The 22,972-nt window shown below is 43.9% G+C and overlaps 1 protein-coding gene and 1 pseudogene across 2 annotated transcripts in view; both read right to left on the bottom strand.

The window, feature by feature from the left end:
- Nucleotides 1–5,939: 5,939 nt before the first annotated feature.
- HSD17B3 (hydroxysteroid 17-beta dehydrogenase 3) overlaps nucleotides 5,940–22,972 on the bottom strand; it is a 38,877-nt gene continuing 21,844 nt past the window's right edge. The window contains exons 3-11 of one of the 2 annotated variants that reach the window (XM_032840496.1): nucleotides 20,036–20,111; nucleotides 18,253–18,360; nucleotides 16,935–17,002; nucleotides 15,609–15,644; nucleotides 12,521–12,555; nucleotides 11,355–11,436; nucleotides 10,671–10,736; nucleotides 9,586–9,735; nucleotides 5,940–6,054 (exon numbers count right to left, since the gene is read on the bottom strand). In XM_032840496.1, the coding sequence (XP_032696387.1) occupies nucleotides 5,956–6,054; nucleotides 9,586–9,735; nucleotides 10,671–10,736; nucleotides 11,355–11,436; nucleotides 12,521–12,555; nucleotides 15,609–15,644; nucleotides 16,935–17,002; nucleotides 18,253–18,360; nucleotides 20,036–20,111 (720 nt within the window). In that variant the 3' untranslated portion in view covers nucleotides 5,940–5,955. The remainder of the gene's footprint in view (nucleotides 6,055–9,585; nucleotides 9,736–10,670; nucleotides 10,737–11,354; nucleotides 11,437–12,520; nucleotides 12,556–15,608; nucleotides 15,645–16,934; nucleotides 17,003–18,252; nucleotides 18,361–20,035; nucleotides 20,112–22,972) is intronic. The other variant, XM_032840498.1, reaches the window with a different exon arrangement.
- Nucleotides 21,036–21,135, bottom strand: LOC116856885 (annotated as a pseudogene).

The following is a 22,972-nucleotide window of genomic DNA, read 5'->3' as shown; positions in this document are numbered from 1 at the left end:
GCACCTGGGTGGCTCAGTGGGTTAAAGCCTCTGCCTTTGGCTCAGGTCATAATCCCAGGGTCCTGGGATCGAGCCCCGCATCAGGCTCTCTGCTCGGTGGGGAGTCTGCTTCCCCCTCTCTCTCTGCCTACCTGTGATCTCTGTCTGTAAAATGAATAAATAAAATCTTTAAAAAAAAAAAAGAACTAAAAAAAATGTTTTGAGGGATTTCTTTTCTCAAATTGGGTTCTATTCTAAAATTCCTACAGGATTAGTTAGAAAGACCCACCCAGCCCATTAGAGGGCAGTAGCAAGTCAGGCCAGACTGAGCCCTAAACAAAGTGGATAAACTACAATGAGAATAAACATCATTCTTTGGCATAGAAGCAGACAAACTTGATTAAAATCATGCTGACCCTGGTTTGACCGTCTTCAGTTTTCTCTGGCAAGCGTTGGCTAACGGAGTGTGTTTTAAGTGGAACATTCTGGTTCCCATCCCAAAAGAGCAAGGCAAGGATGACACCCCAGGGAGCTGCCCCAGCAACAGCTCCCAAGTTTTTTTCAGAGCAGCAGCCCATAATCACTTCATTCTCTTGCTCCAAGTGTTGTCAGAGGGATTCTCCAGACTTTGGCATCCTGGGAGGTAGCACAGATGGAAGGCTGGGAGAATACAGAGTGAATCCTTCTATCAAAATGACCAGCTGTTGATGCCGTTCCTTGAGGTTCCAAGCCGTCCATACAAAAAGAAGAATCAGGCGAGAGACAAGAGCCCGGTACTGCTCAGCGGAAACAAAAGTTCAGAGATATCTGGCAAGCCTCCCTCTTCCCAAATGATTCCCAGACGATGGTAAGTTTGGCAAGTGGTCAGTGTTGAAATTGAGGTGCGTGGGCTTGGCTGCAAAGCCTCATTGCTCTCCTCTCTTCACCACATGACAGTGAAAAACACAGTGTTGAGGGAATAGTGCTCACTCCTTGATCTTAAGCCCAATTGAAGAATCTCATCCCCGGCCGGCTGGGCTCTACCATCTCCTGGAAGATGACCCATGTTCAAAACCCAACTCTGCCGCTCACTGATCAAGTGAACCTGTGGGCATGACTCCACTTTTCTGTGCCTTCATTTCCTCAACTGTAAACTGAAGGTAATATTAATAATAGTTCCTACTTTCTAAGTTGTCATGAAAATTTATATAGTCCCTGACTCATTACTAGTATTCAACAAATGTCAACTAGTTTCTAGTGCTACTGGTTACTGGGATAAAGATCTTAAAATACAGATTTTTTTCTACCCTCACTTCAATTCAACACTCTGGGGCCTTTACTGTGAGAAACTCTTCCCTTAAGTTAAAGGCCCTTGGGGCAGCTGGGTGGCTCAGTTGGTTAAGTGTCTAACCTTTTTTTTTTTTTTTAAGATTTTATTCATTTATTCAACAGAGAGAGAGATCACGAGCAGGCAAAGAGGCAGGTAGAGAGAGAGAGGGAAGCAGGCTCCCCGCGGAGCAGAGAGCCCAATGCGGGGCTCGATCCCAGGAACCCGGGACCATGACCCTAACCGAAGACAGAGGCCCAACCCACCGAGTCACACAGGCGCCCCTAAGTGTTTAACTCTTAATTTCAGTCCTGATCTCAGGGTTGTGAGATCAAGCCAGCATCAGGTTCCACACTCAGCAGGGAAGTCTGCTGGAGATTATCTCTCTCTGCCCCGCCCCTCCCCTCCAAATAATAAAGAAACAAATCTTTTTTTAAAAATATAATAAAGGCACTCAAAAAGCTTGCTAGACAAATAATCATTCAAATCAATCCAGGATTAATACGTTGGATGAACCCACATACTACACAACTAAAAACTCTATCTCAAATCTGCCCCAGGTTGTGTACGCTGAAGCACATTCCTTTGCTCACCTAAGCTGCTGGTTGTGAATGTGACTCCCTAAAGGCAAATTTACGAAGATTGGATGTGAAGGTTTAGAAACATAGTGTCTACAGTTTTATAAGCTGCTCCTTCAACAGTTGAAATGCCTACTAATTCCCTATGATCCATGCTAGAACAAACACTTATTGTAAGATTAATTAGCATGAGTCATTGTATTTTCTAAATATGGCCACAGCAATATTTAGGTACTTCTTCCATCAGAAGGTGAGCCTTGTGTTCCCTCCCACCGAGTCTGGAAGGGCTTGAGAATAATGTCATGAGAAATTCAAGGCTAGTCTTATAAGACAGTTTGGCTTCCTCCTAGTTCTCTCTGGGATTCTCATTCTTGAAACCCAGTCACCAAGCTGTGGGTAAAACCAAGCAAAACATAGAGGGGCCATGAATAGGTTTCCATCCAGCAGCCCCAGCTGGGGTCCCAGAAAATAACTGCCATCAGTCGCCAGACACGTAACTAAGCAATCATTCAGATATTTCCAGTTCCAGAGGCTGACTCATTTCCAGATATCATGGAGATATCATGGAGCAGATATCATGGAGCAAAACAAAATACCCCACTTTACCCTTTCTGACCCACAAAATTTGTGAGCACAAGAAAATGGTTGTTCTTTTATACCGCTAATTTGGGGAATATCTTGTTACACAGCAACAATAACTGGAAGAGCTAGCAACCTTGTTTGTCTCACATTTAAGCAGATTGGGCTTTAATGTCTGTAAGATAGCTTCTACTTTGCTGAAATCTTGAATTCCACAATAAGATACTTGTTCTTTGGGTTTCAAATATTACACCTTTTGAAACATAGAGTTGAATATAGGCAGAAACCCAGGGTCCCCATTCAGGAGGTACCAACTATTAATGGTATGACTTTGAGAAAAGCACTTAATATATGGATTTGTGTTGTATCCCTCCCCTCCAAATCCAATCTCTGTTCTTCCCCCACCCTCTGGCCTGGTGTCTCAGGAGACAAACCTTGTGAATTACATCAGTGAGCTAGCTTCCAGTTAGATGTGACCAATGGGAAGCACCAGCAAGAGACCCAGAGGACAGCAGGAGAATGAAATTGAGGTACCTGGTCCTGCAAAGGAAAAACACTACTGTTCCTCCTCTCAACACTCTACTTTCAATAACACTGGTCATCAAATGTGTGGAGAGATTTCCCCACACCAAGCAATTTTCAGACACCAGCTGGGTGTCCTACAATTTAAACTCAATTCTGACACTCTTTACCTGAGAAGAGCATCAGATCCCACAGGTTAAAGGCTGTCCTACAAGACTTCCCCCACTTTAGGTGCCAGCAGGTTGTCACCTGAGCTTCTGATCACTTTACTGGCTATAAATTGAAAGTCCCCACGACACCTGCCCAGGTTCAGTCATTTGCTGGAATGGCTCACAGAACTGAAGGCAACAGTTTGCTCACTAGATTACCAGTTTATTGTAAAAGAATACAACTCAAGAACAGCTAGATGTAAGAGATGCATAGGGCAAGGTATATGGGAAGAGACGTGGAGCTTCTGTGCCCTCTCCAGGCACGCTGCCCTCTTAGCACCTATTCACCAACCTGGAAGCTCTCCAAACCCCATAGTCTATAGAGCCTTCATTACATAGGCATAATTGATCAAATTAGTGGTCATTGGTGATTGAACTCAACCTCCAGCCTCTCTACCCTCCCCAAAGGTTGAGGAATAAGACTGCAAGTTCCAACCTTCTAATCGCATGGTCAGTTCCCCTGGCAACCAGCTTCCATCCTTAAGGGCTTTCCAAAAGTCACTTCATTGACATAAACTCAACTGTGGTTGAAAGGGGCTTGTTATGAACAACAAATGGCTAACTTATTGCTCTTATCACGTGCGAAATTCCAAGGAATGGGAATGGGGATGACCTAATATTTCTTATTATAAATCACAATATCGCAGTTCCTATTCCTCTCTCCCGCTCTACGGGGTGGCCAAAGTCTGGCAGCATCTGTCAGCTAGAGGTCACAGCTCCTCTGAAACAGTATTGCTTATCCTGTTCTTTCTGCATCCCCTCTTCTTCTTCCCCTCTTTCCCCCAACCACCACCTCCCTTTCTCTGTCTCTCTCATGGGGTCTATAATTGATCCCTTCCCAGCCCCCTCAGGCTTTGGGGGGTGATGATGACTTCCTGATGTCCCTGATGACTTCCCTACACCTTCCCCACATATTTGCAAATAATTTCTCCAGTTGCTTGATCATGCCTTCTGTTTCCTATGGGGACCCTGATTGATAAAGAGTTTCTGATTCTTCATTATCAAAAAAAAAAAAAAAAAAAAGTCCACCCATCTACCCTGCATCCCAGATCAGGCAAGGTAATCAGCTGAGCATAGTCTCAGTCAGGATCAAGCACACTGAGTATTTCACAGAGAAGGGATTTAGTAGAAGTAATTGGTAACACCGCAGCAGAAGGCTGAAAGAACAAAAAGAGGACGGATACTTAGTAATTCAGTTATCAGTAACAGCAGGGCTGGTAGAACCAGCAGAGGAGGTGGGGTTTCTAGCAACTGGGTGTTCCAAGGGGAAGCCTCTGTATGGTTTTAATGCTCAGTTCCCTAAAGGGGGCACTGTGGGACTAGTGCTAACGTCCAGCTTCCATGTAGGTGCTGAGTCTGGCTAATGCCATCCCCTCCGCAGAGGCATGGTAACAAGAATCCAAACAGGAAGGAGTTTCCCTCAGCCCTCGCCTTCTTTTACGCTCCCAAATTTGACCGCCATGGGGAGAATCGAACACAAAGCCAGCTGGCATAAGCGTTGGAAATTTCCCAGCCCAACATCAACAATCAGAGTATGAAATTCGGGGGCTTAGGACAGAGGACAACGGGTAAATAACCAATACCAATGGGTACCATAAAAACATTCTGTACTGTAGTTATTATTGTTACTCATAACTGAGATAATTTAAGTAGATACCCATACCTTAGAATGAATTTTTCCCAGTCTTTTCCCCAGAGCAGGTTTCATTTCAGCCCATGATTTTCCAAGCTTACCAAGGTTTTAAATGTTCTATCTACCCTGTGCTTCCCTCCAAACATCAAAATGCTCCATAAATTCCAGCCAAATCTCACGACTCCTTGTATATTTAGGGCAGCAGTACATTAATTCTTCTCTCACACCATAAATGCCAATTATCTCAGAAAAGATGAGTGCCACCAAGCACCTGCAGTGCCTAGAGCATGGCGATATCTTGGGGGAAGCCAATGGCAGACTGACCAAGGCCAGCCAAAACACATGCTCCTTCTCCGACTCCCTCCAGAGCTGAAGGGTGGTAGTCCCCCCAACACACCACCCTCTCTGTGTTGACAAGGGAAGCCCTCCACCCAGTACCCCAAAACATAGAGACCTAAAAAAAAAATCTTATTTTTGCAGATATCAGTTCCTGCACGGGAGCAATGGCTTTTCAGCCATTGTTATCAATGTACAGTTTTCTGTTTTATTTCCACGAACACACTCTGACATAGAACCTCGAATAGAAATAAACTAGAGAAAGCTGGTCCTGCATTCGTTGAAATGGGAGGCCTTAGAAACTGGCGTGATGTAGCTGTTGCCCCCACACCTTCCCCTAGAGCTTCCCGGGTCTCCGAGGAGCCCCGTCTTAGTGCTCCAAACTATAGCAGTCTTGGTAAAGTTAGTAACTTTTAACATGCTTTATCATAGCTATAAAAGGAGCCTCATGTATAATTGTTCTCAATATTCACGATATCGAAGGCTTTCTTCTCACCACATTTGTATTATAATCCCACATAGACATTCTTCCAGTTTCCCCTATAGACACCTTCATCTTGTCACACACAAAGCCTGAAAACCCTATTGCACAAAACATGTGTTTACACCACTGCTTTCCCAAAGATCTCTAGGCCCAAGTAAAACGGCAAAAAAAAAAAAAAAAAAAAGAAAGAAAGAAAGAAAGAAACACACACACAAAAAAAACCAACAACAACAAAAAAGAAAAACACAAAACAGTTGTATTTGGGGACTGTATTTGTGACAGCCTCTCCAGCTTCAGGGGTGTGGTGCTGGCATGTCAGCTCACTTGGACTATTTGATGTTGGAATTGTGCTTGAGGTACTCCATGTATTTCTTCTGGAATGCACTGCTGTACAAAACCCATGACGGGACCAGGCTCAGGAAGCTCCGCTTCAATAGACAAAAACATGGATATTGGGGGTGAAAGACAAGCAAGCACATTAGAAGGAAACATCTCAGTGTATATTCATCGTCTTTTAAAAATATTTTTCTGACTCCCGAACTTAAATCGCAAGATCTTTTAGGCCTGTGCTAAAATTTCAAGGTCTTACGACCCTTTCTCAGCAAACAAGTTTTCTCAGAAACCAAAACCGTCACTTGTAGAACCAGCCCTGAGGAAATCTAAATTAAGAGAACTCTGTCCCGCATTAACACCCTACCCTCCTTTCTCATTCTTTTCAAGCGCACTTCCTCGTCCTAGCACTCAGTCTCCCAGTGTCTTTGTGTTCTTTCTACCAAGGTTCTACTAAAATGAGATTCCAGAAAACAATCAGAAATGCTTTTACCACCTGGCACCATGCCTGAGTCATAGTAGGCAGATACACAAATGCGTTGATGAGTCCATGAACAAAATCCAGACACAGCAAAGTATAAATCACCAACATTGAACGTTTGCTTAACACAGCAGAGTTGGGGGGAGTCATAGAGGGGAGCCTCAAGTCAAGGCAGGAAGGCTTAGTTGGATGCACACATCAGGCAGTAGGCATAGGCATTGGAAAACTTCTTGCCTTCAAACCATATCCATGTCCTGCAAGACGTCTGTCTGGGCCCTGGAAATAATCAGTTTGTCCATGGTGTAATCCTGTGCCTCCAACATTCCTTGGCCTACCCACTCCCCACCGAATAACAGGATTTCAACCAGAGGGAAATGTGACCTTTCCGGGGAGTGTTCCCATTCTTCAGACAGCTCAGATTCTCAGACTATTATGCTCAATGAGATATTTCAAAGCAAGGGACCAAAGATGGCTTCTGGGGGAACAAATAGAACCCTTCATCCACTAGCCAAGTCCATGAGTGAATACAACTTTTTCCTTAGGAACTTAATTTTTCTCCCCTTTAGAGCTTTTTAATATCACAGCAAAATCAAGCCCTTTCATTAGCCTTAAGCTAAATGTTTTGACCTAGTGAAGTCAGCCATAAAGAAAATAAATTAAAATTCCAGGGCCCTAGAAAATGTTGTAGAAGTTCCCTTCTTCCGTCTCCATTGTTATCTACCTCCTCCCAACCTAGAAGGATGGTGTGGAAGAAACCAGGAAAAGCATGGCATTGGACAAAGGGGGACTTAAACCCTAGCTTCACCATTACCAGGCAAGTGGCCTTGGGCATCTGATCTAGCTCTGATTTTCAGTTTCCTCAACTGTAAAACAGGAACCAAATGACCTGTCTTAGAAGATGATTAGGAGGATTAAGAGCAGTAACCCCGAGAACCACAAGGACTCTACATCAGAGGCTCCATTCTAGGCCCAGTTGCTGTTCTAAAACTCCCCAGGAGTGAAGAGCATGCTCTCTTTGTTTTGCCTTTTTTGTAACAGAAGTTTTGCTTGTTTACCAGCCAATTCTATCTGATTGCTCAAACTTCAGATTCAATGATTTTTCTAAATTCCAGCAAACTTCAAATTGGCCTTAATGGCTTTAATGACTTGTGTGTTCTCTTTTGCTTTCTCTTTTGCTTCAGTAGGCACAAACACTCTCTTGCCTCGTCTGTTCTTGGCATCCATTTGCCACAAGAGATTTAATTTGACACATAAGAAATCAAAAGAGAAAAGGCAAAAATTTTTTCCAACTTTCGACATCCAGAATTGCTTTGTGGAGCAAGACGATAACCTTGCAAGATGGGCTATGGTCTCAAGAAAACATTTTTTAAATGCTGATGGGTTCCATTTACGACATCAACATCCTAGAGGATGTGTGTCCTTCTATATGTGGGCCTAGGCTGGGTGGAGGGCGGGGGGCCCAGGGAATTCAGGTGAAGAATATGAACATGTGACAAATAAGTTAGGGAAGCACTGAGGGCAAAGGAGAATATTGCCCCCATTCTTTGAGAGTGCAACCCCAGAACATTATCTCAGTGTGGCAAGAGAGGAGCTGACATTTCACTTTCCAGCATCAGTCAAGTCCATGTTGATGCTGATACAGCAGAGAAAGCAAAAGGGCCTTTATGAACCAAAGATCCAGATGGCCCATGGGCCTGTGGCTACATGGGGGAAGTAGCAGAGATTCAGGGCTCTGAAGTCCTCAGTACCTGGGAGTTCACTGGCCAAGTCAAATGGATAGAAAGGGTCATTGGTCCCAGAGCACAGGTGCACGAGCACCAGGTAGATGTGGAGCAACAACCACACTTAAGGACCAGCAGTTTTCCCCCCGATATCATCTTAGTGAGAGAGGCAGGAGAAAGGCATGCTCCCAGAAAGGCTCAATGCTTTAACTAATGGACAAAAAGCGTGTTTCCTCAATATCCAGTTTAGATTCCTAGATCAAACTCAATTAAAACTCAATGGACTTCCCATTAATTTGTTTTCCTGCCATGTGGCAAGTAGTAACCTGGAGAAAGACCAGATCAGCAACAGGCAAAATCAAGATCTTACGTTCTTTCTGCATGTCCCCTTTGTAGTGTGTGTTAAGTTGGTGATTCTGCACATTGTTGAGGTTCTACAGTAAAAATAGCAAGTGATCCTCCAAGACAACTCAGTGTCTCTTGTAGGGTCACCAGAAGTCTCAGGGGGTAACTGAATGCTTGGGAAGATTTTGTGTATTCCTTCTAGCACCTGAGAGAGAAAGAGAGAGGGGAGAAACCTAATTCCCATGACAGAAAGGCCCATGAGGCCAAGGAGAAAGTTGACATATGAAGGGAAAGTAAAGATGTCTAGAAATTTTTGGTGACACTGGAAACAGAACCACCCTGACTGTGTTTGTGTATCAGGGTGCAAAAGTCAAGTCTACCTTTGTTTCATGCCTGTGGCTGCTTCTAAAAGCAGGCCAGGGATGCCAAGAACTCCTCGAGCCTATGCCACCGAATCTTACTTCCAGATTCGAAGGAGTCTGTGTTGTGCTAGAACCAGCTTGTACTTGCTCTCAGGAACCAACTATGCACATGTCTAAATTCAGGGGCAGTGACAACACAATGGGAGCTTCCAATCAGGCACGAGGGGAGTATTTAAACCATGGAAATCAACAAACCCTACAAATCAAAGTGTTTGGGTTTTTTTCCTGGAGAGCCAGGTATTAAAACATTTCTCAACACAGGGAACCAGAGAAGACCCGCAGCACCCAGCCCCAGCCCCACCCAGGGAAGTTCCCTGGGTCTTTGGTCTGCCCTTCCCGAGAGCTCAGGAAGCCGCCTTCCTTTCTGAGGAAAGAGATGAGGGTGAACCAAGGGTGGTATCTGTCCATCTGGGGATTATCTCTGGGCTGAGCCCTCAGGCCTGCAGCTTTCCCCCATTGCCACATATTTCTAGCTAACTATGTGACTGCTTAGCTGAACGGCCTCTGACAGCACGCTCCTTCTCATGATTCACATGACATAATTCACGTGACATAATTCATGAGAGGACAGGGCTGGCTGCTCCAGTAGCAAAGAAGAACTCTGCCGGGGACCGCCAGCACACCTGTCTCCTGTGCCTCGAGAAAGAAGCCCTCAGTTACCAAGAGTTCGTGGGTGAGGCAGCCACAGGTTTCGTCTCCAATAGTGACATAATTCAGTGATTCTTGAACAAACTCATCAGCAGTCTTGGTTACCATGTTGGTGTGTAGATGCTTCGTCATTGGGGTTGAAACAGCATATGGGGTCAGCACCTACAATGGGGAATAAAGGCCATAACACAGGAGCCATCCGTCTACCCATGAGAAGTGAACCTCTCGTCTAACTCTCCCTTTGTTTTCCAGCTCTGCTCTTCCACAAGGAGTCACACAGGATCTCCGCTGACAACAGAGCACTGGAAAGGCAGAGAACCGGCACAGAGCTGTGAATCAGAAAAACTGGTTTCTGGTCTATCACTAACGCAGAACATTAGCTGGTTCAAATGTACACAGGATGACTGAGGATATGAATTCTCTCTTAGAACATGGTGGCCAGACTAACAATAAAAATGCAGGACAGTTAAAAGTGAAATCCAGATAATCAAGGGAAAAAAACTTCAGTATAATATATCCCAAGTATTGCATGGGATATACTGATACTAAAAAAAAAAAAAAAAAAGTTATTGTCTGAAATTCAAATGGAACTGGACGTCCTGTATTTTATCTGGCAACTTTAAGCGAGAAGCTTCTTTCTAATACATACAGCCAAAGCTGGAGCCATTTAAAGCTCTTTGGATTCTCCTCACTTCAGTGAGGAGCCAGGAGTGACACATTCCTGATCATCTTTCCTGTTGTGCTAAGAAAAATAAGCAGTTACACACTGCGGCCTGCAGAGCTGACACCATCAGTATGTACAGCCATCATTTTAAAGATTTAGCTGTGAGTGTGCCTTTTTCATTTCCAATAGTAGATCATAAAACTTCTTCCCAAACATGAACAAAAAATGTCTGCAAATTGTTTACACCCTGCCCCAGTTCCTTCTCCAGGGCATGGGTGAGGACAGCAGCAGGCAGCACAAGCGTGGCTCAGTTGCCTCTGTGAGGCACTCCCTCCTGGCCATGTCTGCCCAGCCAGACCTGCAGGAGGCGGAGACCCCAGCTCCCTGGGGCACCACAGTTCCTGTGCCAAGGACCCAGAGCGGTGGACCTCACCTGGATGATGACTCCTTTCCTTTTATATTCTGCTTGCAGTGCCTTGGAAAATGTGCACACAAAAGCCTGGAGCAAGAAGGAGAACACACCTAAGGGGAGAGCCTGCTTTGTCATGGAGGCAACTTACTCAGCTTTCAAAGGGCACTGCAGGGAGCCTACTTACTTGACCTTAAAATGCGCACTTTGTCTGATGGGAGTTAGGACTTTGTTCTTGGCCTGGGCAAAGCTCCCTTGATGAACAGGAACATACATTCTGGGATCAATACACACCAAGGGCTACGGCATACAGGTGACCCTACCCAGGGAGAGCTCTCCCTTGTCTCCTGGCCTGGGAACATCCTCTCCTCTGAGGGTTTGTTTTTAGGACTAGGACATAGAGACATCTGGCCAGGCCCCTAGGACAGAAGAAATCTCCAGTGTTACTTGCTGGCAGCGAGAGAGCAGGGCTCTGGGACAAGGAGACAAGTGGGGCCTGGAGTCCCATGGGGCCTTGCCCCTGTCCCACTATATTGCTGCAGTGTTCCATCAGCCCAGGGATTGTGCCTTTTTCTAATCTGCACCCAAACATCTGGTGACGGGCCCTGGACAATCTGTCCATCAGCTTGCCAGATGATCAGAGGAAAATGCCAAGTGGGAGAAACAACAGAAAGAAGACGGAAGCTTGGGCCACGTGTTGTCACTCACCTTGGAAGCTGAATACATGGAGTAGAGAGGCCAGGGAAAGAGGGCCACCCCGGAAGAAATGTTCAAGATAAGGCCTTTCTGCCTAAAACACAAAGAAGTAAAGTTCTGAATGATCTTTTGCCTGATGGCACATACCACAAGAGAAAGAGAAAGCAAAGGGGCTCCTGTGATTTCACTGGAAAAGTCTATCCTCTCTAGGCTTCCACGTGCAAGACAAGTTCTGCTCCCCAGAACTGTGAGTGGCACTTCCCCACGGCCTGGATCACGACACCAAGCAATGACTCAGCAGTCAGTTGACATCAAGGGCTGGTGACTGGAAACAGGGGTTCTGCTTCAACAGAGGTCCCCTCCAAAATGCCAAGGACCAATTCAGATCAGACGTGACTCAAGGGGCAAGGAACCCTTCTTTATCAAATGTGACCACATGAACTCAAGGTCCCTTTTAACTTCTAAAGATGACCCACACCGGGACAGATGTCAAATGCAGAATCCTGTCTTGGGCAGAATTTGATAGTCCATCCTCTGCTCACACAGGAACCCTCATACGAGTCTCCAGGGTCCTTACTTAATCCTTCTGAAATTTGGTAACTTTAATCCTTCCCAAATAGAAGAGTTCAATCTGGAAAAACCAAGCAACTGCAAATTAGACCATAAGGCTAAGCCCCTTCTTCCTCTAGGGAAGATAAAACTATCAACCATTCGCATTTAATGAATACCACGTGAGAAAATTCAGTTCCCTAAGGGGTGTTGTAATAGGATAATAAAACCATGGTCTAAATAGAGACACTGATAGGTGGTGATTTTTACTACTAAATTTGAGTAATAACAAGAGATGGCCTTGATCTCAGGCCAACCTCTGAAGTTTCTTTTATGCTCAACATGAGTTAATGTTTTTAATAAAATGTGTGCTGAAATGGCTCTTCTCTTTCTCCAGTAGATGCTACACTTGACCTTCAAATACACGTATCTGTTGTGTATCTGGTCCAGAAAGTTACAATTTCTCCTGCAATCTCCATGTCCTTCATGGAGTTTTACCACTGGTTAAAGCCGCAGACAGATGAAACCTATCCACCCACCCCCTTTACCCCATCCCAAGTCCCCAAGTCAGCTAACCGCCAGGCCAGGGAGGCTGTGCTGTTCTGTGCTTTTTCAAAAGAAGACCTTACCTTGATTCCATGTGTTTCAGAATTAGCTGTGTCATCTATAAGAGAAGGGGTAGAGTTAAGCCCTCTGACAAAGGAGCTCAGTGTCCAGTGGGGCTTAGGGAAGCAGGTCCTGGAGGAAGCCAGAAAATGAGCTTAATCTCTCAGGTGGCCTTGAAATTCTGCTGACACTTGTCGGAGGTAATTCTGACAACACTAGAGTCTGACTAAAACTAAATGTGATCTAGACAAACAGCAAACTATTAGAGGTCTCTGGTTTCTTCCCCCCATAAAGTGAACATCTTCCTGGAAAATGTGGGCAGTGAAAAATTATGGAAATTGGCTTCTGGCCATGAGATCACCGCTGAGGTTCCCCAGATACTCTTCATTCTGGGAGACAGGCATAAGCGGGTTGGCCATCATAAACCTCACCCATGAGTTTCAAGTCGGGGGACATCAGGAAGTCTACCCAGTGTCCACAAACAATACACATACAAGGCACGGGCTAGACATTTCAATCCAACCGCAGCCACATAAGCAGCTTGCAGGTGGTCTGTGAAATAGCTCCATAGACAGACCATGTCTGTCTATCTGTTGGAATGACAGCAGTGTGGAGAAGTGCTTTCCCTGTCCCAATTTGCTGGCCCCAGAAGACATCTTCCCGACCAATTCTGGAACTTAAATAGCCCATTAAGAGAGCATTTCATTCATAATTACAAAGCACCCCTTTGAAGAATTAAGGAAGAGGCAAATGCACAGAGCAAAATGTTCTCAAAAGGACAAGTGAGCGGCATCAGGCCTTGTCTCAGGAGCAGGTTTGAGGAGAAAGGATCCAAACACATGGGGAGGGCAGAAAAATAAAGGAAGCTAAGGACCAGAAGATAAATTTCACCTCTTTTTCTGTGTTGTCTGGGGGTCCTGCAGGAGTGCCCTAAAGTGGGCTCTGTCCCTGCCATTGCCCCTATATCATGGGCCAGGCCCTTAAGCCCAAACCTGGGGACCTCCAGATAATGTTTCCACTGCCTTGGAGCAGCAGTGGGGAATAGACTGGCAAGAGTCTACCTCCTGAAATACTGGGTTTAGAGGGAGGGGGAGAAGCATAAGGAGTAGATCCTGCCATTACCTTCCCTTGGTTCCGCCCACCTCATGAAGGGCACTATGGGAGCGTGGTTGGACAGCACCAGCATTTCCTCAAAACCTCCCAACTGAATTCCCTAGTCTTATCTGACAAATGATCCCAACAGAGAGATAACATTGGACTTTGTGTGTCTCTCTCTGTCTCAAAGCTTCCAAAATTTATTCTCTTACCCAAACTTCCCTTTGCCCACAAACTCATTCCTGCATCTCGGCCCTCGACAGAGAACTCTACTATTTCCAGATGGCTCCTTTGGGGTAACTAAGAGATACTAGTCATGGTTCCAACCAGCATGGCCAGCTGAGGCATGATGTACTTAGAAAGCTAATCTTCAATTAGTTTTCTTCACTATTTAAGGAAATTTGTGCCTACCAATATATATGTAAAAAAATTTTTAACAAGTCAAAGCAATTCTCTGCTAAAGGGTCAGAGGGTTGTCAAATACATTTGGGAAACCCTGTGACCAAATGGATCAAGCCTGAAAGATCAATGTGTAAAATAACAGGAAAATTTTCAGTGGTAAGGCAGCAGACAACAGTTGGATGTATAAAACTTATAATTACATCAGCTGGGGTTTTAAAAAACTATCAATTGCTCAACATAAAAAGAATGTATGCACCAATAAAAGCTGAGCAGGAAACTATACAATACCAATATCTTTACAGAAGAATGACCAACGATCAACTCAACTTACCCACCTAAAAATAATTTTACGTGGTTTGTTCAGCACCCATCTCCCTCCTTGTTTTGATAGCATCCTGTTTTCCTTTGGGAAACCAGCCCTCTTCTGCCAGGCCAAGCTACAAAAATGAGACCTACTGCTCCCTAACTGGGGTCCCAGCACCACCAAACCAGGGATCATACCTGATTCACTACTGTGAATCAGAGTGGTCACAAGGACAGCCATGCACAGTTGTGAATTTTGTATACTGAACAAGGTGTCCAGTTGTGGGAGTCACTGTAAGCTGAAAGCTCAGGGTTCACTCACAGGCAGTTGGAATGTCTCTCCCTATTCAAAGGAAAGGGAAACATTGTGTTCACCCAAAAGCCTCATTTATCCCAAGCAGCACCTTTTTCCAAATTGTCTGCCCAGAGGGGGTGCCTTTGTCTTATTCATTCAAAGGCACAATATAGAACCCTTTTGTAATAATCATGCCTATAAATGTTGATACACTTGACTCGAATCAAAGAACCTGAGTTCTGAATGGCACCTGACACATCCCTTAATCCAACACTCTTTCGAGATGCCTGGGTAGCTCAGTCGTTAAACGTCTGCCTTTGGCTCAGGTCCTGATCCCAGGGTCCTATGGATGGAGCCCCGCATTGGGCTCCATCCTCAGCAAGAAGCCTGTTTCTCCCCCTCCCTCTCCCCCTGCTTATGTTCCCTTTCTCACTGTCTCTCTGTCAAATAAATAAATAAAATCTTTTTTTAAAAAAAATTCAACACTCTTTCAATAGCAGATGAAGAACCTGAAACTCAAGGGAGTTACGCAGCAACACTGCCCAACTAACTAGTGGTGGAGATGAGATCAGAATACACACAAACTTGAGTTTCCCTTCAACAAATATTTATTGAACATCAAAAGTCCAGAAAATCCAAACCAGGCCTTCTGTCATTTTTCCAAACCGAGTGAGCTTTCCATTACTAACAAAGACTGAAACCAGAGGAATGTATTTGTTTTTTTTCAAGTTGACTTGTTATCCTGAATAACTTTCAGTGTCATCAAGCCTGGTATGTTGCGACATGTGACAAAACTGGAAGCAAAAATAAGATCCAGATACTCTGGAGAATAAATTTATCACTGTATTTTCTTGATGAAAACAGAGTAAGGTAATTAAAAGACCACTACTGCCTTCTCAATCAAGTGCAGTTCACTGTCAAAGTCATCTGCAGGGAAGAAAAAAATTCTACCAAGTTGCCAGATTTCAACAGCTACTACAATCTTAAGGCATTTTGCACGTATATTGGCTACTTACCTTCACTACTGAGGTGATGTTACAATGGATGACATTCTGTAATAAATAATCACAAACACGAATTAGCCAGAGGATTGGAGAAATTCTCTTGAGAAGCAGTCAGTGCTTAAGAAGTGGACAAAGTGGTCTATAGCCATACCATCCTGAATGTACCCGATCTCGTCTGATCTCGGAAGCAGGGGACAAAGTGGGCCCAAGTGTGTGTTTGCGCAGTGCCCCCAGGACGGGTAAACATCTGATAGCCCCTGGGATTCTAGAAGAATGTGATCTTGAATAGAAGCAAATTAATTCCTTCAAAATTGGGGGATTTTCCTTCAAAACATGGTATTTCAAAGGAAAACATGGAGGAAGCAAGGTTAGCCTATGTGGGCCCAAAAGACAATAACACAGAATAGAAAGGTGAACAGTCATATAAAGTAGAGGTTCTGGCCTGCAAGATGCCAGAGAGAGAAACTACTGGAATCACCCAGGACAGACGGAAAGGAGAAGAGAGACAGATAGAAGCCAGCACTAATGTAGACATAAAAAGGGAAAGAAAAGCAAGCATGGAGGCTTTTTAATGGAGAGACACAGACTTGTACCAGTAACAGGGAGTTAGAAGGGGTTAGACATGGGGGGAAGAGGGGAATTTTGCAAGGATATGCCAAGCAGGGTGGTGTTATTGGTCCACGCAGGAGACTTGGGGCTTAAATAGGACCAGGGGAACAGCATGGCAGCCTGTTTAGAATGGGTATAATAACTCCATGATTTCAAAAGTCAGGGCCTGGAGAAGAGTCTGTCAATAGTGCTTTCAAGGACTGTTAAATGCACACTAAGTGCACTCACACCCCACAGTGACAGCCATGGGTCCATCAAGTTTGCCACACTTGCAACATCCCCACACGCAGTTTGTATCACAGACCTTCCCCACGCTGGGAGCCGAAAGAAATCTTATGACTTGGGAAGACAAGAAAGCCAAAGAAGTGGCCTTCTCCCACTTACAACCACAGATGTAAATTTGTGAGCTGACACCAAGCCCCAAAAGATTAAAACAGAACACAGAACCCCCAAAAGATGGGACAGTGGGCAGGTAAGTTCTGATATGCAGAGAAGAAGGAAGATGTCTATATTCCAGAGATGGTCATGAAAGATGGTGCCTTCGCCTGCGTATCAAGCACTAATGTAAACAGAGAAACCACAGACGTCCATGTGGGATACAGAATTTCAGCCTGACTGTCTTCCAGGGACACCTTCCCAGGCTCTCCTTCCCAGGCCCTAGCGATGACGCAGCCCGGGGGCCCAGTCCACACTGAGAGGACATCATCCACAGGAAGAGCCCAGGCCCACCTGGATCTCATCTGGTGTATCGAGGAAGTGGCTCGGGAGAAGGTTTGGAAGCATTCCGACATTGTTGACTGATAGAGCAAAATAAAAAGATGTCAGAAGAGCCGGTAGCAAAAGTTTCTTAAAAGCATTAAACATGTTCATATTCAACCCCCAAAGTTCCTTTTCTCGGGAAGTTTTCCTAAGAAAACACATACAGAAAAAAATGTATAGACAAGGCCCTTCTTTGCAACATGATTTCCTAACAGTGAGGAAATGGGAGGGGAAAACAATTGTCCTATAATAGGGAGCGTATCAGGAAGGTTGCCGGGCAGCCATCTGGTGGAATGCCACACGCTTACTCAACCCTGCGACTGCCTAGAAGTTTAAAGACGTGGGGGAAACCTTTGTGGTGTATGTTTTTTTAAAAAAAAGTTACAAAACAGTATGTAAATTTCATTCCCGTGTGGAACATTTGTGTATATGTGTCTGGAAGGATATATATCAAAACGTTATCACAGGCTATTGGGATTTTAAGAGATTTATAAATCTTGGGGCACCTGGGTGACTCAGTCAGTTAAGTGACTGCCTTCAGCTCAGGTCAGGATCCCAGAGTCCTGGGATCCAGTCCCGCATCGGGCTCCTTGCTCAACACTGCTTTTTCCTCTGCCTGCCACTCCCCCTGCTTGTATTCTCTCTCTCTCTCTCTCTGACAAATAAATAAAAAATAAAAGAAATTTATAACTCCTTTATGTGCTCATGTATTCTTTTTGGTTTTTCTGCAATAATGTGGTTTACACTTTTAATGGTAAAAAATATAATTGTTTTTAAAATTCAACAGGAAATTTAGAAATCAAACCTTCCTTCCAAGTACAAGACTTACACTGTGCTCTATATGTTATAAAATATCTTATCACAGAAAAAAAGTTAAATATTATCATTATTATTATCTTGTTTCCAGAATACCAGAGTCAATTCTCAAAGAACCATGCTGACTCAGTATTTCATCAATCAATCACAGCAACGTCTATTTGCTAAACTAATTCTTTAGGAAGGTGTTTCTGAGACTCCTCCTATCTAATGTCCATGTCAGTGGGGGAAAAAATCCATTTTCACATTATAAATATGGTTGGGAAGGTTAAAATATGTTCATTTCATGCATTCCAGAGCCATAAATAAATTTTGGCTCCTGAAAAATTGAGCTGTAATAGTCTGTTGAATGCTATAGCTTAAAAGACAGTCCTGGGTTAAGTTCAAGTTTACCACAGAAAAACCAAGTGTCACTGAGATCATCACTTCACTGATATCTCACAATCAGCTTTGCATTCTGCAATTTACTTACCTAAAATTCCAATTTCCAAGCCTTTAAGTTTTTCTCTAATATACTCGTAGATGTTGTCTTTGGTAAAATCTGCTTGTATTATCTTCACACTGCTCCCTGTAGTGCACTCTGCGTTGGAGATAACAGTTACTCTTGAATGAACAGGAATCCAAATCCGCCCCTTGCTTAAGGACTTCTCCAATGCTCCCTTCATGGGCTAAAAGATTTGTGAGTGGTGGTGTCTGGTGTTTCTAAGAGTTACTACGGTGACAAGTGCATGCACCAAAATAAATGTAATGCAGTGATTCTCAAAGTGGGGTCCATAGGCCCCAGCAACAGCATCATTGTGAACTTGAACTTGAACTAGGAACATGAATCCTCAGGCTCCACCCCAGACCTACTGAACCAGAAACCCTGAGACTAGGGCCCAGGGATCTGTTGTTACATGCCCTCCCAGTGACCCTGCTCCGTGCTCAAGCAGGAGACCCCCAGGCTAGCGGCTATAAGTCTATAGTGTGATGTTTCCTCTGTTCAGTGTCGGGTTCCCGTGGCTTAGACAGAGCAATCCTTTGTGTTTGTCTAACACTTTAGCATTTACAAAGCATTTACATACACAGTACCTTTTTCAGTCTTCTCTACAACCTTGTAAAGTAGATATTATGCCCATTTTCAAGAGGAAGAAACTAAGGCTCAGAGAGGCTAGCTTGCCCAGAGACACCCACACCCTGTTCCCTCCACGTCCATGCTGTCTGTTGTTCCATGTAGACTTGGCCTTGTGCAGAAGCTTGCCATGGGTATAAAAGCAACAGGTCTTCACCAACTTCTGCTTGCTCAGCTTTGGGGTTAAACTGATTATTTCTAGGAGAAGTGATCTTGAGGCTTAGTTTGGGGAGTGGGAGGTGCTTTCAGTCCAAAGACACTTCTTGGTTTTCAAAAGGACAAAAAACCCCATCTTAGCATCATTATGGGGGAAACACTGAAGAATGTCTTAGTCCCTATCAGAGTACTTTTGATATCCGGACATGGAACAAAAGCAGGATTCATTACTTGAAGGACACTGGGCCTCCAGCCCCACACCTCCCACATCCATCTCCTGTCCCAAATCTCCCCCAAGGACACAATGCCATTCCCTGACAGTCTGTCTAAGTCCTTACAAGTCTTCATAACTGAAGACTCCTTCTTTTGCATTAAGGAGATTCCAAATTACTAAATTAATTATTAATTATTAAGATAAATTACCCAAAGAGGGATACGATTATTATTAACTAAGAACACTTCACAGTGAGTCATAATAATAAAACATTGCAATAAAAATGCTGCCTCATAGAGTTGTACCATGTACAACCTGCACAGCTGCACGTGGATCAAATCTGTTTTAAAAACTCTGACAACCACCAGTCAGCCTCATCCCTCACTTTCCTGCAAGGAACAGGGCACTGGCATAGGGAAATGAAGCCCAAACAGATCCTGCTTTTGAAGGGAGGAGCAGAAGCAACAAAGCGGCTGGGACCTCTGGGTCAGCAAACTAACTCTGGAGACGAAGGCAACAGGCCAAAGGAGGTAGTGGACCTATGTGTTCATGAGTCTGTTCCTCCTTCTCCTAGCCCAAGGAATCCCTGCTGCACTATAGTGTCTTATGTCCTGCACTTAACTTTGTCTAATGAGCTCCCCACAGAGGGGCCGATGCCCCAGGCCCCCAGAACAGCCAGCCTTAGGAATGCTGATGGAGCCCCTCCAGGCAGGACAAAGCAGACTTGGTTGGTGGGCTCCACAAACGTCTCCCTGATTCCTGGGGGTCACTCACCAATCTCTGCGGCAGCGGCCTGTAGTTTCTTAAGTGTCCGGCTGATGAGCACAACGTTGAGTCCTCGTCTTGCTAGCTGGGAGCAAGGGTGGGAAAACCAGAAAGGAGAAAGATGATAAGCAGATCGGGAAGGCTTGTTTTAAAGGTGAGTTGGAGCATCGCTCTCCCATGGTCACAGCATGGTGTGCTTGCTTCTCCTGGGTCTAAATGTGACAAAGGTTTTCTGGCTTATGAGCGAAACCACCACACTGGGCCAACCTATAGGTGACATGACAATAGTAATTTAATTTTTGTGTTCATTAGGTGCCAAGAACTAGTCTAACTGGCTTTTGTCTACAGACCCGCAATCTGAAAGCCCTCTCCTCAGAAACGTCTGGGGTCAAATGTGTGCTGGAATTCAACACGTGGAAGATGTTATACCACAGTTTAGATAACAACTCTAGGGCAGCTCCCCCTGTTGCAAAGCAGTATTTCTGCAGGAAGTTTTGAGCTCCTTCCTACTCACAAGGACCTTCTTCTCATGGTTCACTTCCCTTGGGCATGGTCATGGGCCTGAGCCCTCTCTGTTGTCTGGTGTCCAGCAGGACAAAAAAGTAGAATAAGGAACCAGAGGGTAAACCGAGGCTTCCCCGAGATCAGGAAAGAGCTCTCGTTCAGAGTGGGTAGTGCCTCAACACAGGGGGCTTGGTGGCAGGGAGTGGCAGCGTGCCGAGAGCTGCGTGTCAACATGACACAGGCGACAGGCAACCTCGCTGTGCCTGTCACAGCCAGGCCGAGACTCCTCACACCTGAAACTGCCATGGTGAGAAAAGCTAGAGTTTTCCCTGAAGACAAAGGGAAAAACCAGCCCTTGTTTCACCAGAGACTGATGACGTTCGATTGAGTGACCAAGGGACCCGTTAAGCAAAACCTTTTTCTGTGGTTTTAATTAAGTGATTTATACTTCCATTTTTTAAAAATTGTTATAAAATGCATATAACATAAAATCTGCCATCTTAACAAATATATGGAATGTTTCATGAATCTGCATGTCATCCTTGTGCAGAGAGCCCTGCTAATCTCCGTGTCGTCCCAGACGTACGTGCTGCAGAAGCGAGCACCATGTTCTTATTTCAATACATAATTATATATGACAGAAAACACATAAAAAGCTGAATTAAAGACCATATGCAATCTCCAGTAGCCAATGGCTCAATCTTCAAGCCAAGGGTTTCCAAATCACCCAGGGGGATGTCAGAGAAAACACAAATTCCCACCCAAACCAACCAAATAAAAACGTTCAGGGTTGAAGCAACAACATTTACATCTTTTTCTATTTTAACTTAGTAAATGATACTGTGACATACTCAAGTAGAAGCCCCTTGTAAAATATGACCCTGCGGCCCCTGGGTCCTACTTCCTTACGGCCCCAGGCTCCTGCCGTCTTCAGTTTGGTGTTGACCCTCTTACCTTTTCCCCTGCATCTACGGGCATACAGTAGATACAGAAAGACAGCTTCGTTTTGTCAGGGATTTTTTCCTTTCACCCTTCCTAAATGGCATCGTAAATACTGTATTTTTGCCTTAATAGTGTCTTATTTCTAAATATCACGTCTATCTCTGTATCAGTCCAAATTGAGCCACTTGATCCTTTTTTTATTGCTTCCTAGTGTCCCGTAGTTCACTTTTGGGTGAGCTCTTGAGTTTATTTCAAGTTTTCCTTTTACCAATATTGCTACTATAAACTCCCTCCTATAGAGCTATTTATGTATACAAGTGAATTAATTCCTAGAGTAGATAGGGAAGAAGAAGTGGAATTATTGTATCAAAGAGTGTCTGCTTTTTAAATTTCACAGTGTTGCCAAAATAACTCCCTTTAAATAAAGCCTACCACCAAAAATACCACCATAGCAATTTCTTCACACTCTGGCCAGTATTTTTTATTAGCAACCTTTTCAACTTTTCCCAACCTAGTGGTTAAGGAATTATATCCCTATATTGTTTTAATTTGTATTTTTCCAATTGTCAGTGGGACTGAGCACTTTTTTGTAGGTTTCTGTGAGTTACATGTATACACTTTGCCCCTTCTTCTACTGGGTTGTCCTTTCCTTATAAATTTGTAGGGGTCTTGTGGTTTTTTAATATATTCTGGGCATTCATTATTTGCCTACTATATATTTAGCAAGTATTTTCTCCTTTCTTTATGGCACCTTGGTCATACATTATATATTAATTTTCATGTTATTGAGTTTGTGGATATTTGCGAAGGCTTCTGAAAAATTTCCTTTCTGAACGTCCCTAACTCCAAAGATATATTTTCCTACAACCCTTTATGGTGTTTTTATCTTTCTTGTTTTGTTTTGTTTTTTGTTTTTTTGAGACTAACGCGAGAGTGAAATCACCCAGCATTATTTTTTTCAAGATGGGTGGCAATTTTTTACACATTTTTCTATTTTTCCATCCCTTCTTGGTTTTAAATGTTAACTTGGTCATCTGCCAAGTTCTTACATGTACATGGATCTGTTTATGATCTACCTGGTCTGTTTCACTGACTTACTGGCCAATTTCTGTTCCAGGGCCACTTGTGATTTAATCACAGTCTTATAATAGGCTTTGATATTTGATATGTGGAACAGAACACTCCTATCAGTTATTATTATTCTCTTTAAAATGTGTTTGTTTTATTTTCTTATTTTAACTTTCCAAACAAATGATAAAATTGTCTAGTCGAGTAGTATATAGAAATTAGAGATAGGTGGGAAAAATAATATTTTATGATCTTACGATCTTTACAGTAATCAGTTGTCTCATCCATAAATTTGGTATCCACATCTCCCAAACTTATGTGTGCTTCTAAGAACTTTCAGAAGTTTCTTCATATACATCTTAGACATTTCTTGTTAGTTTGCATTAGTTAGCATAACATTAGCTTACATCACAAAGAAATCCAAAATTTCAG

The sequence above is a fragment of the Lontra canadensis genome, unplaced genomic scaffold (genome assembly GCF_010015895.1).
Source record: "Lontra canadensis isolate GAN:19392208 unplaced genomic scaffold, GSC_riverotter_1.0 scaffold113, whole genome shotgun sequence".
In the NCBI taxonomy this organism is placed as follows: domain Eukaryota; kingdom Metazoa; phylum Chordata; class Mammalia; order Carnivora; family Mustelidae; genus Lontra; species Lontra canadensis.
Note: the sequence above shows the minus strand (reverse complement) of the source record. Positions and strands in the feature narration are given on the sequence as shown.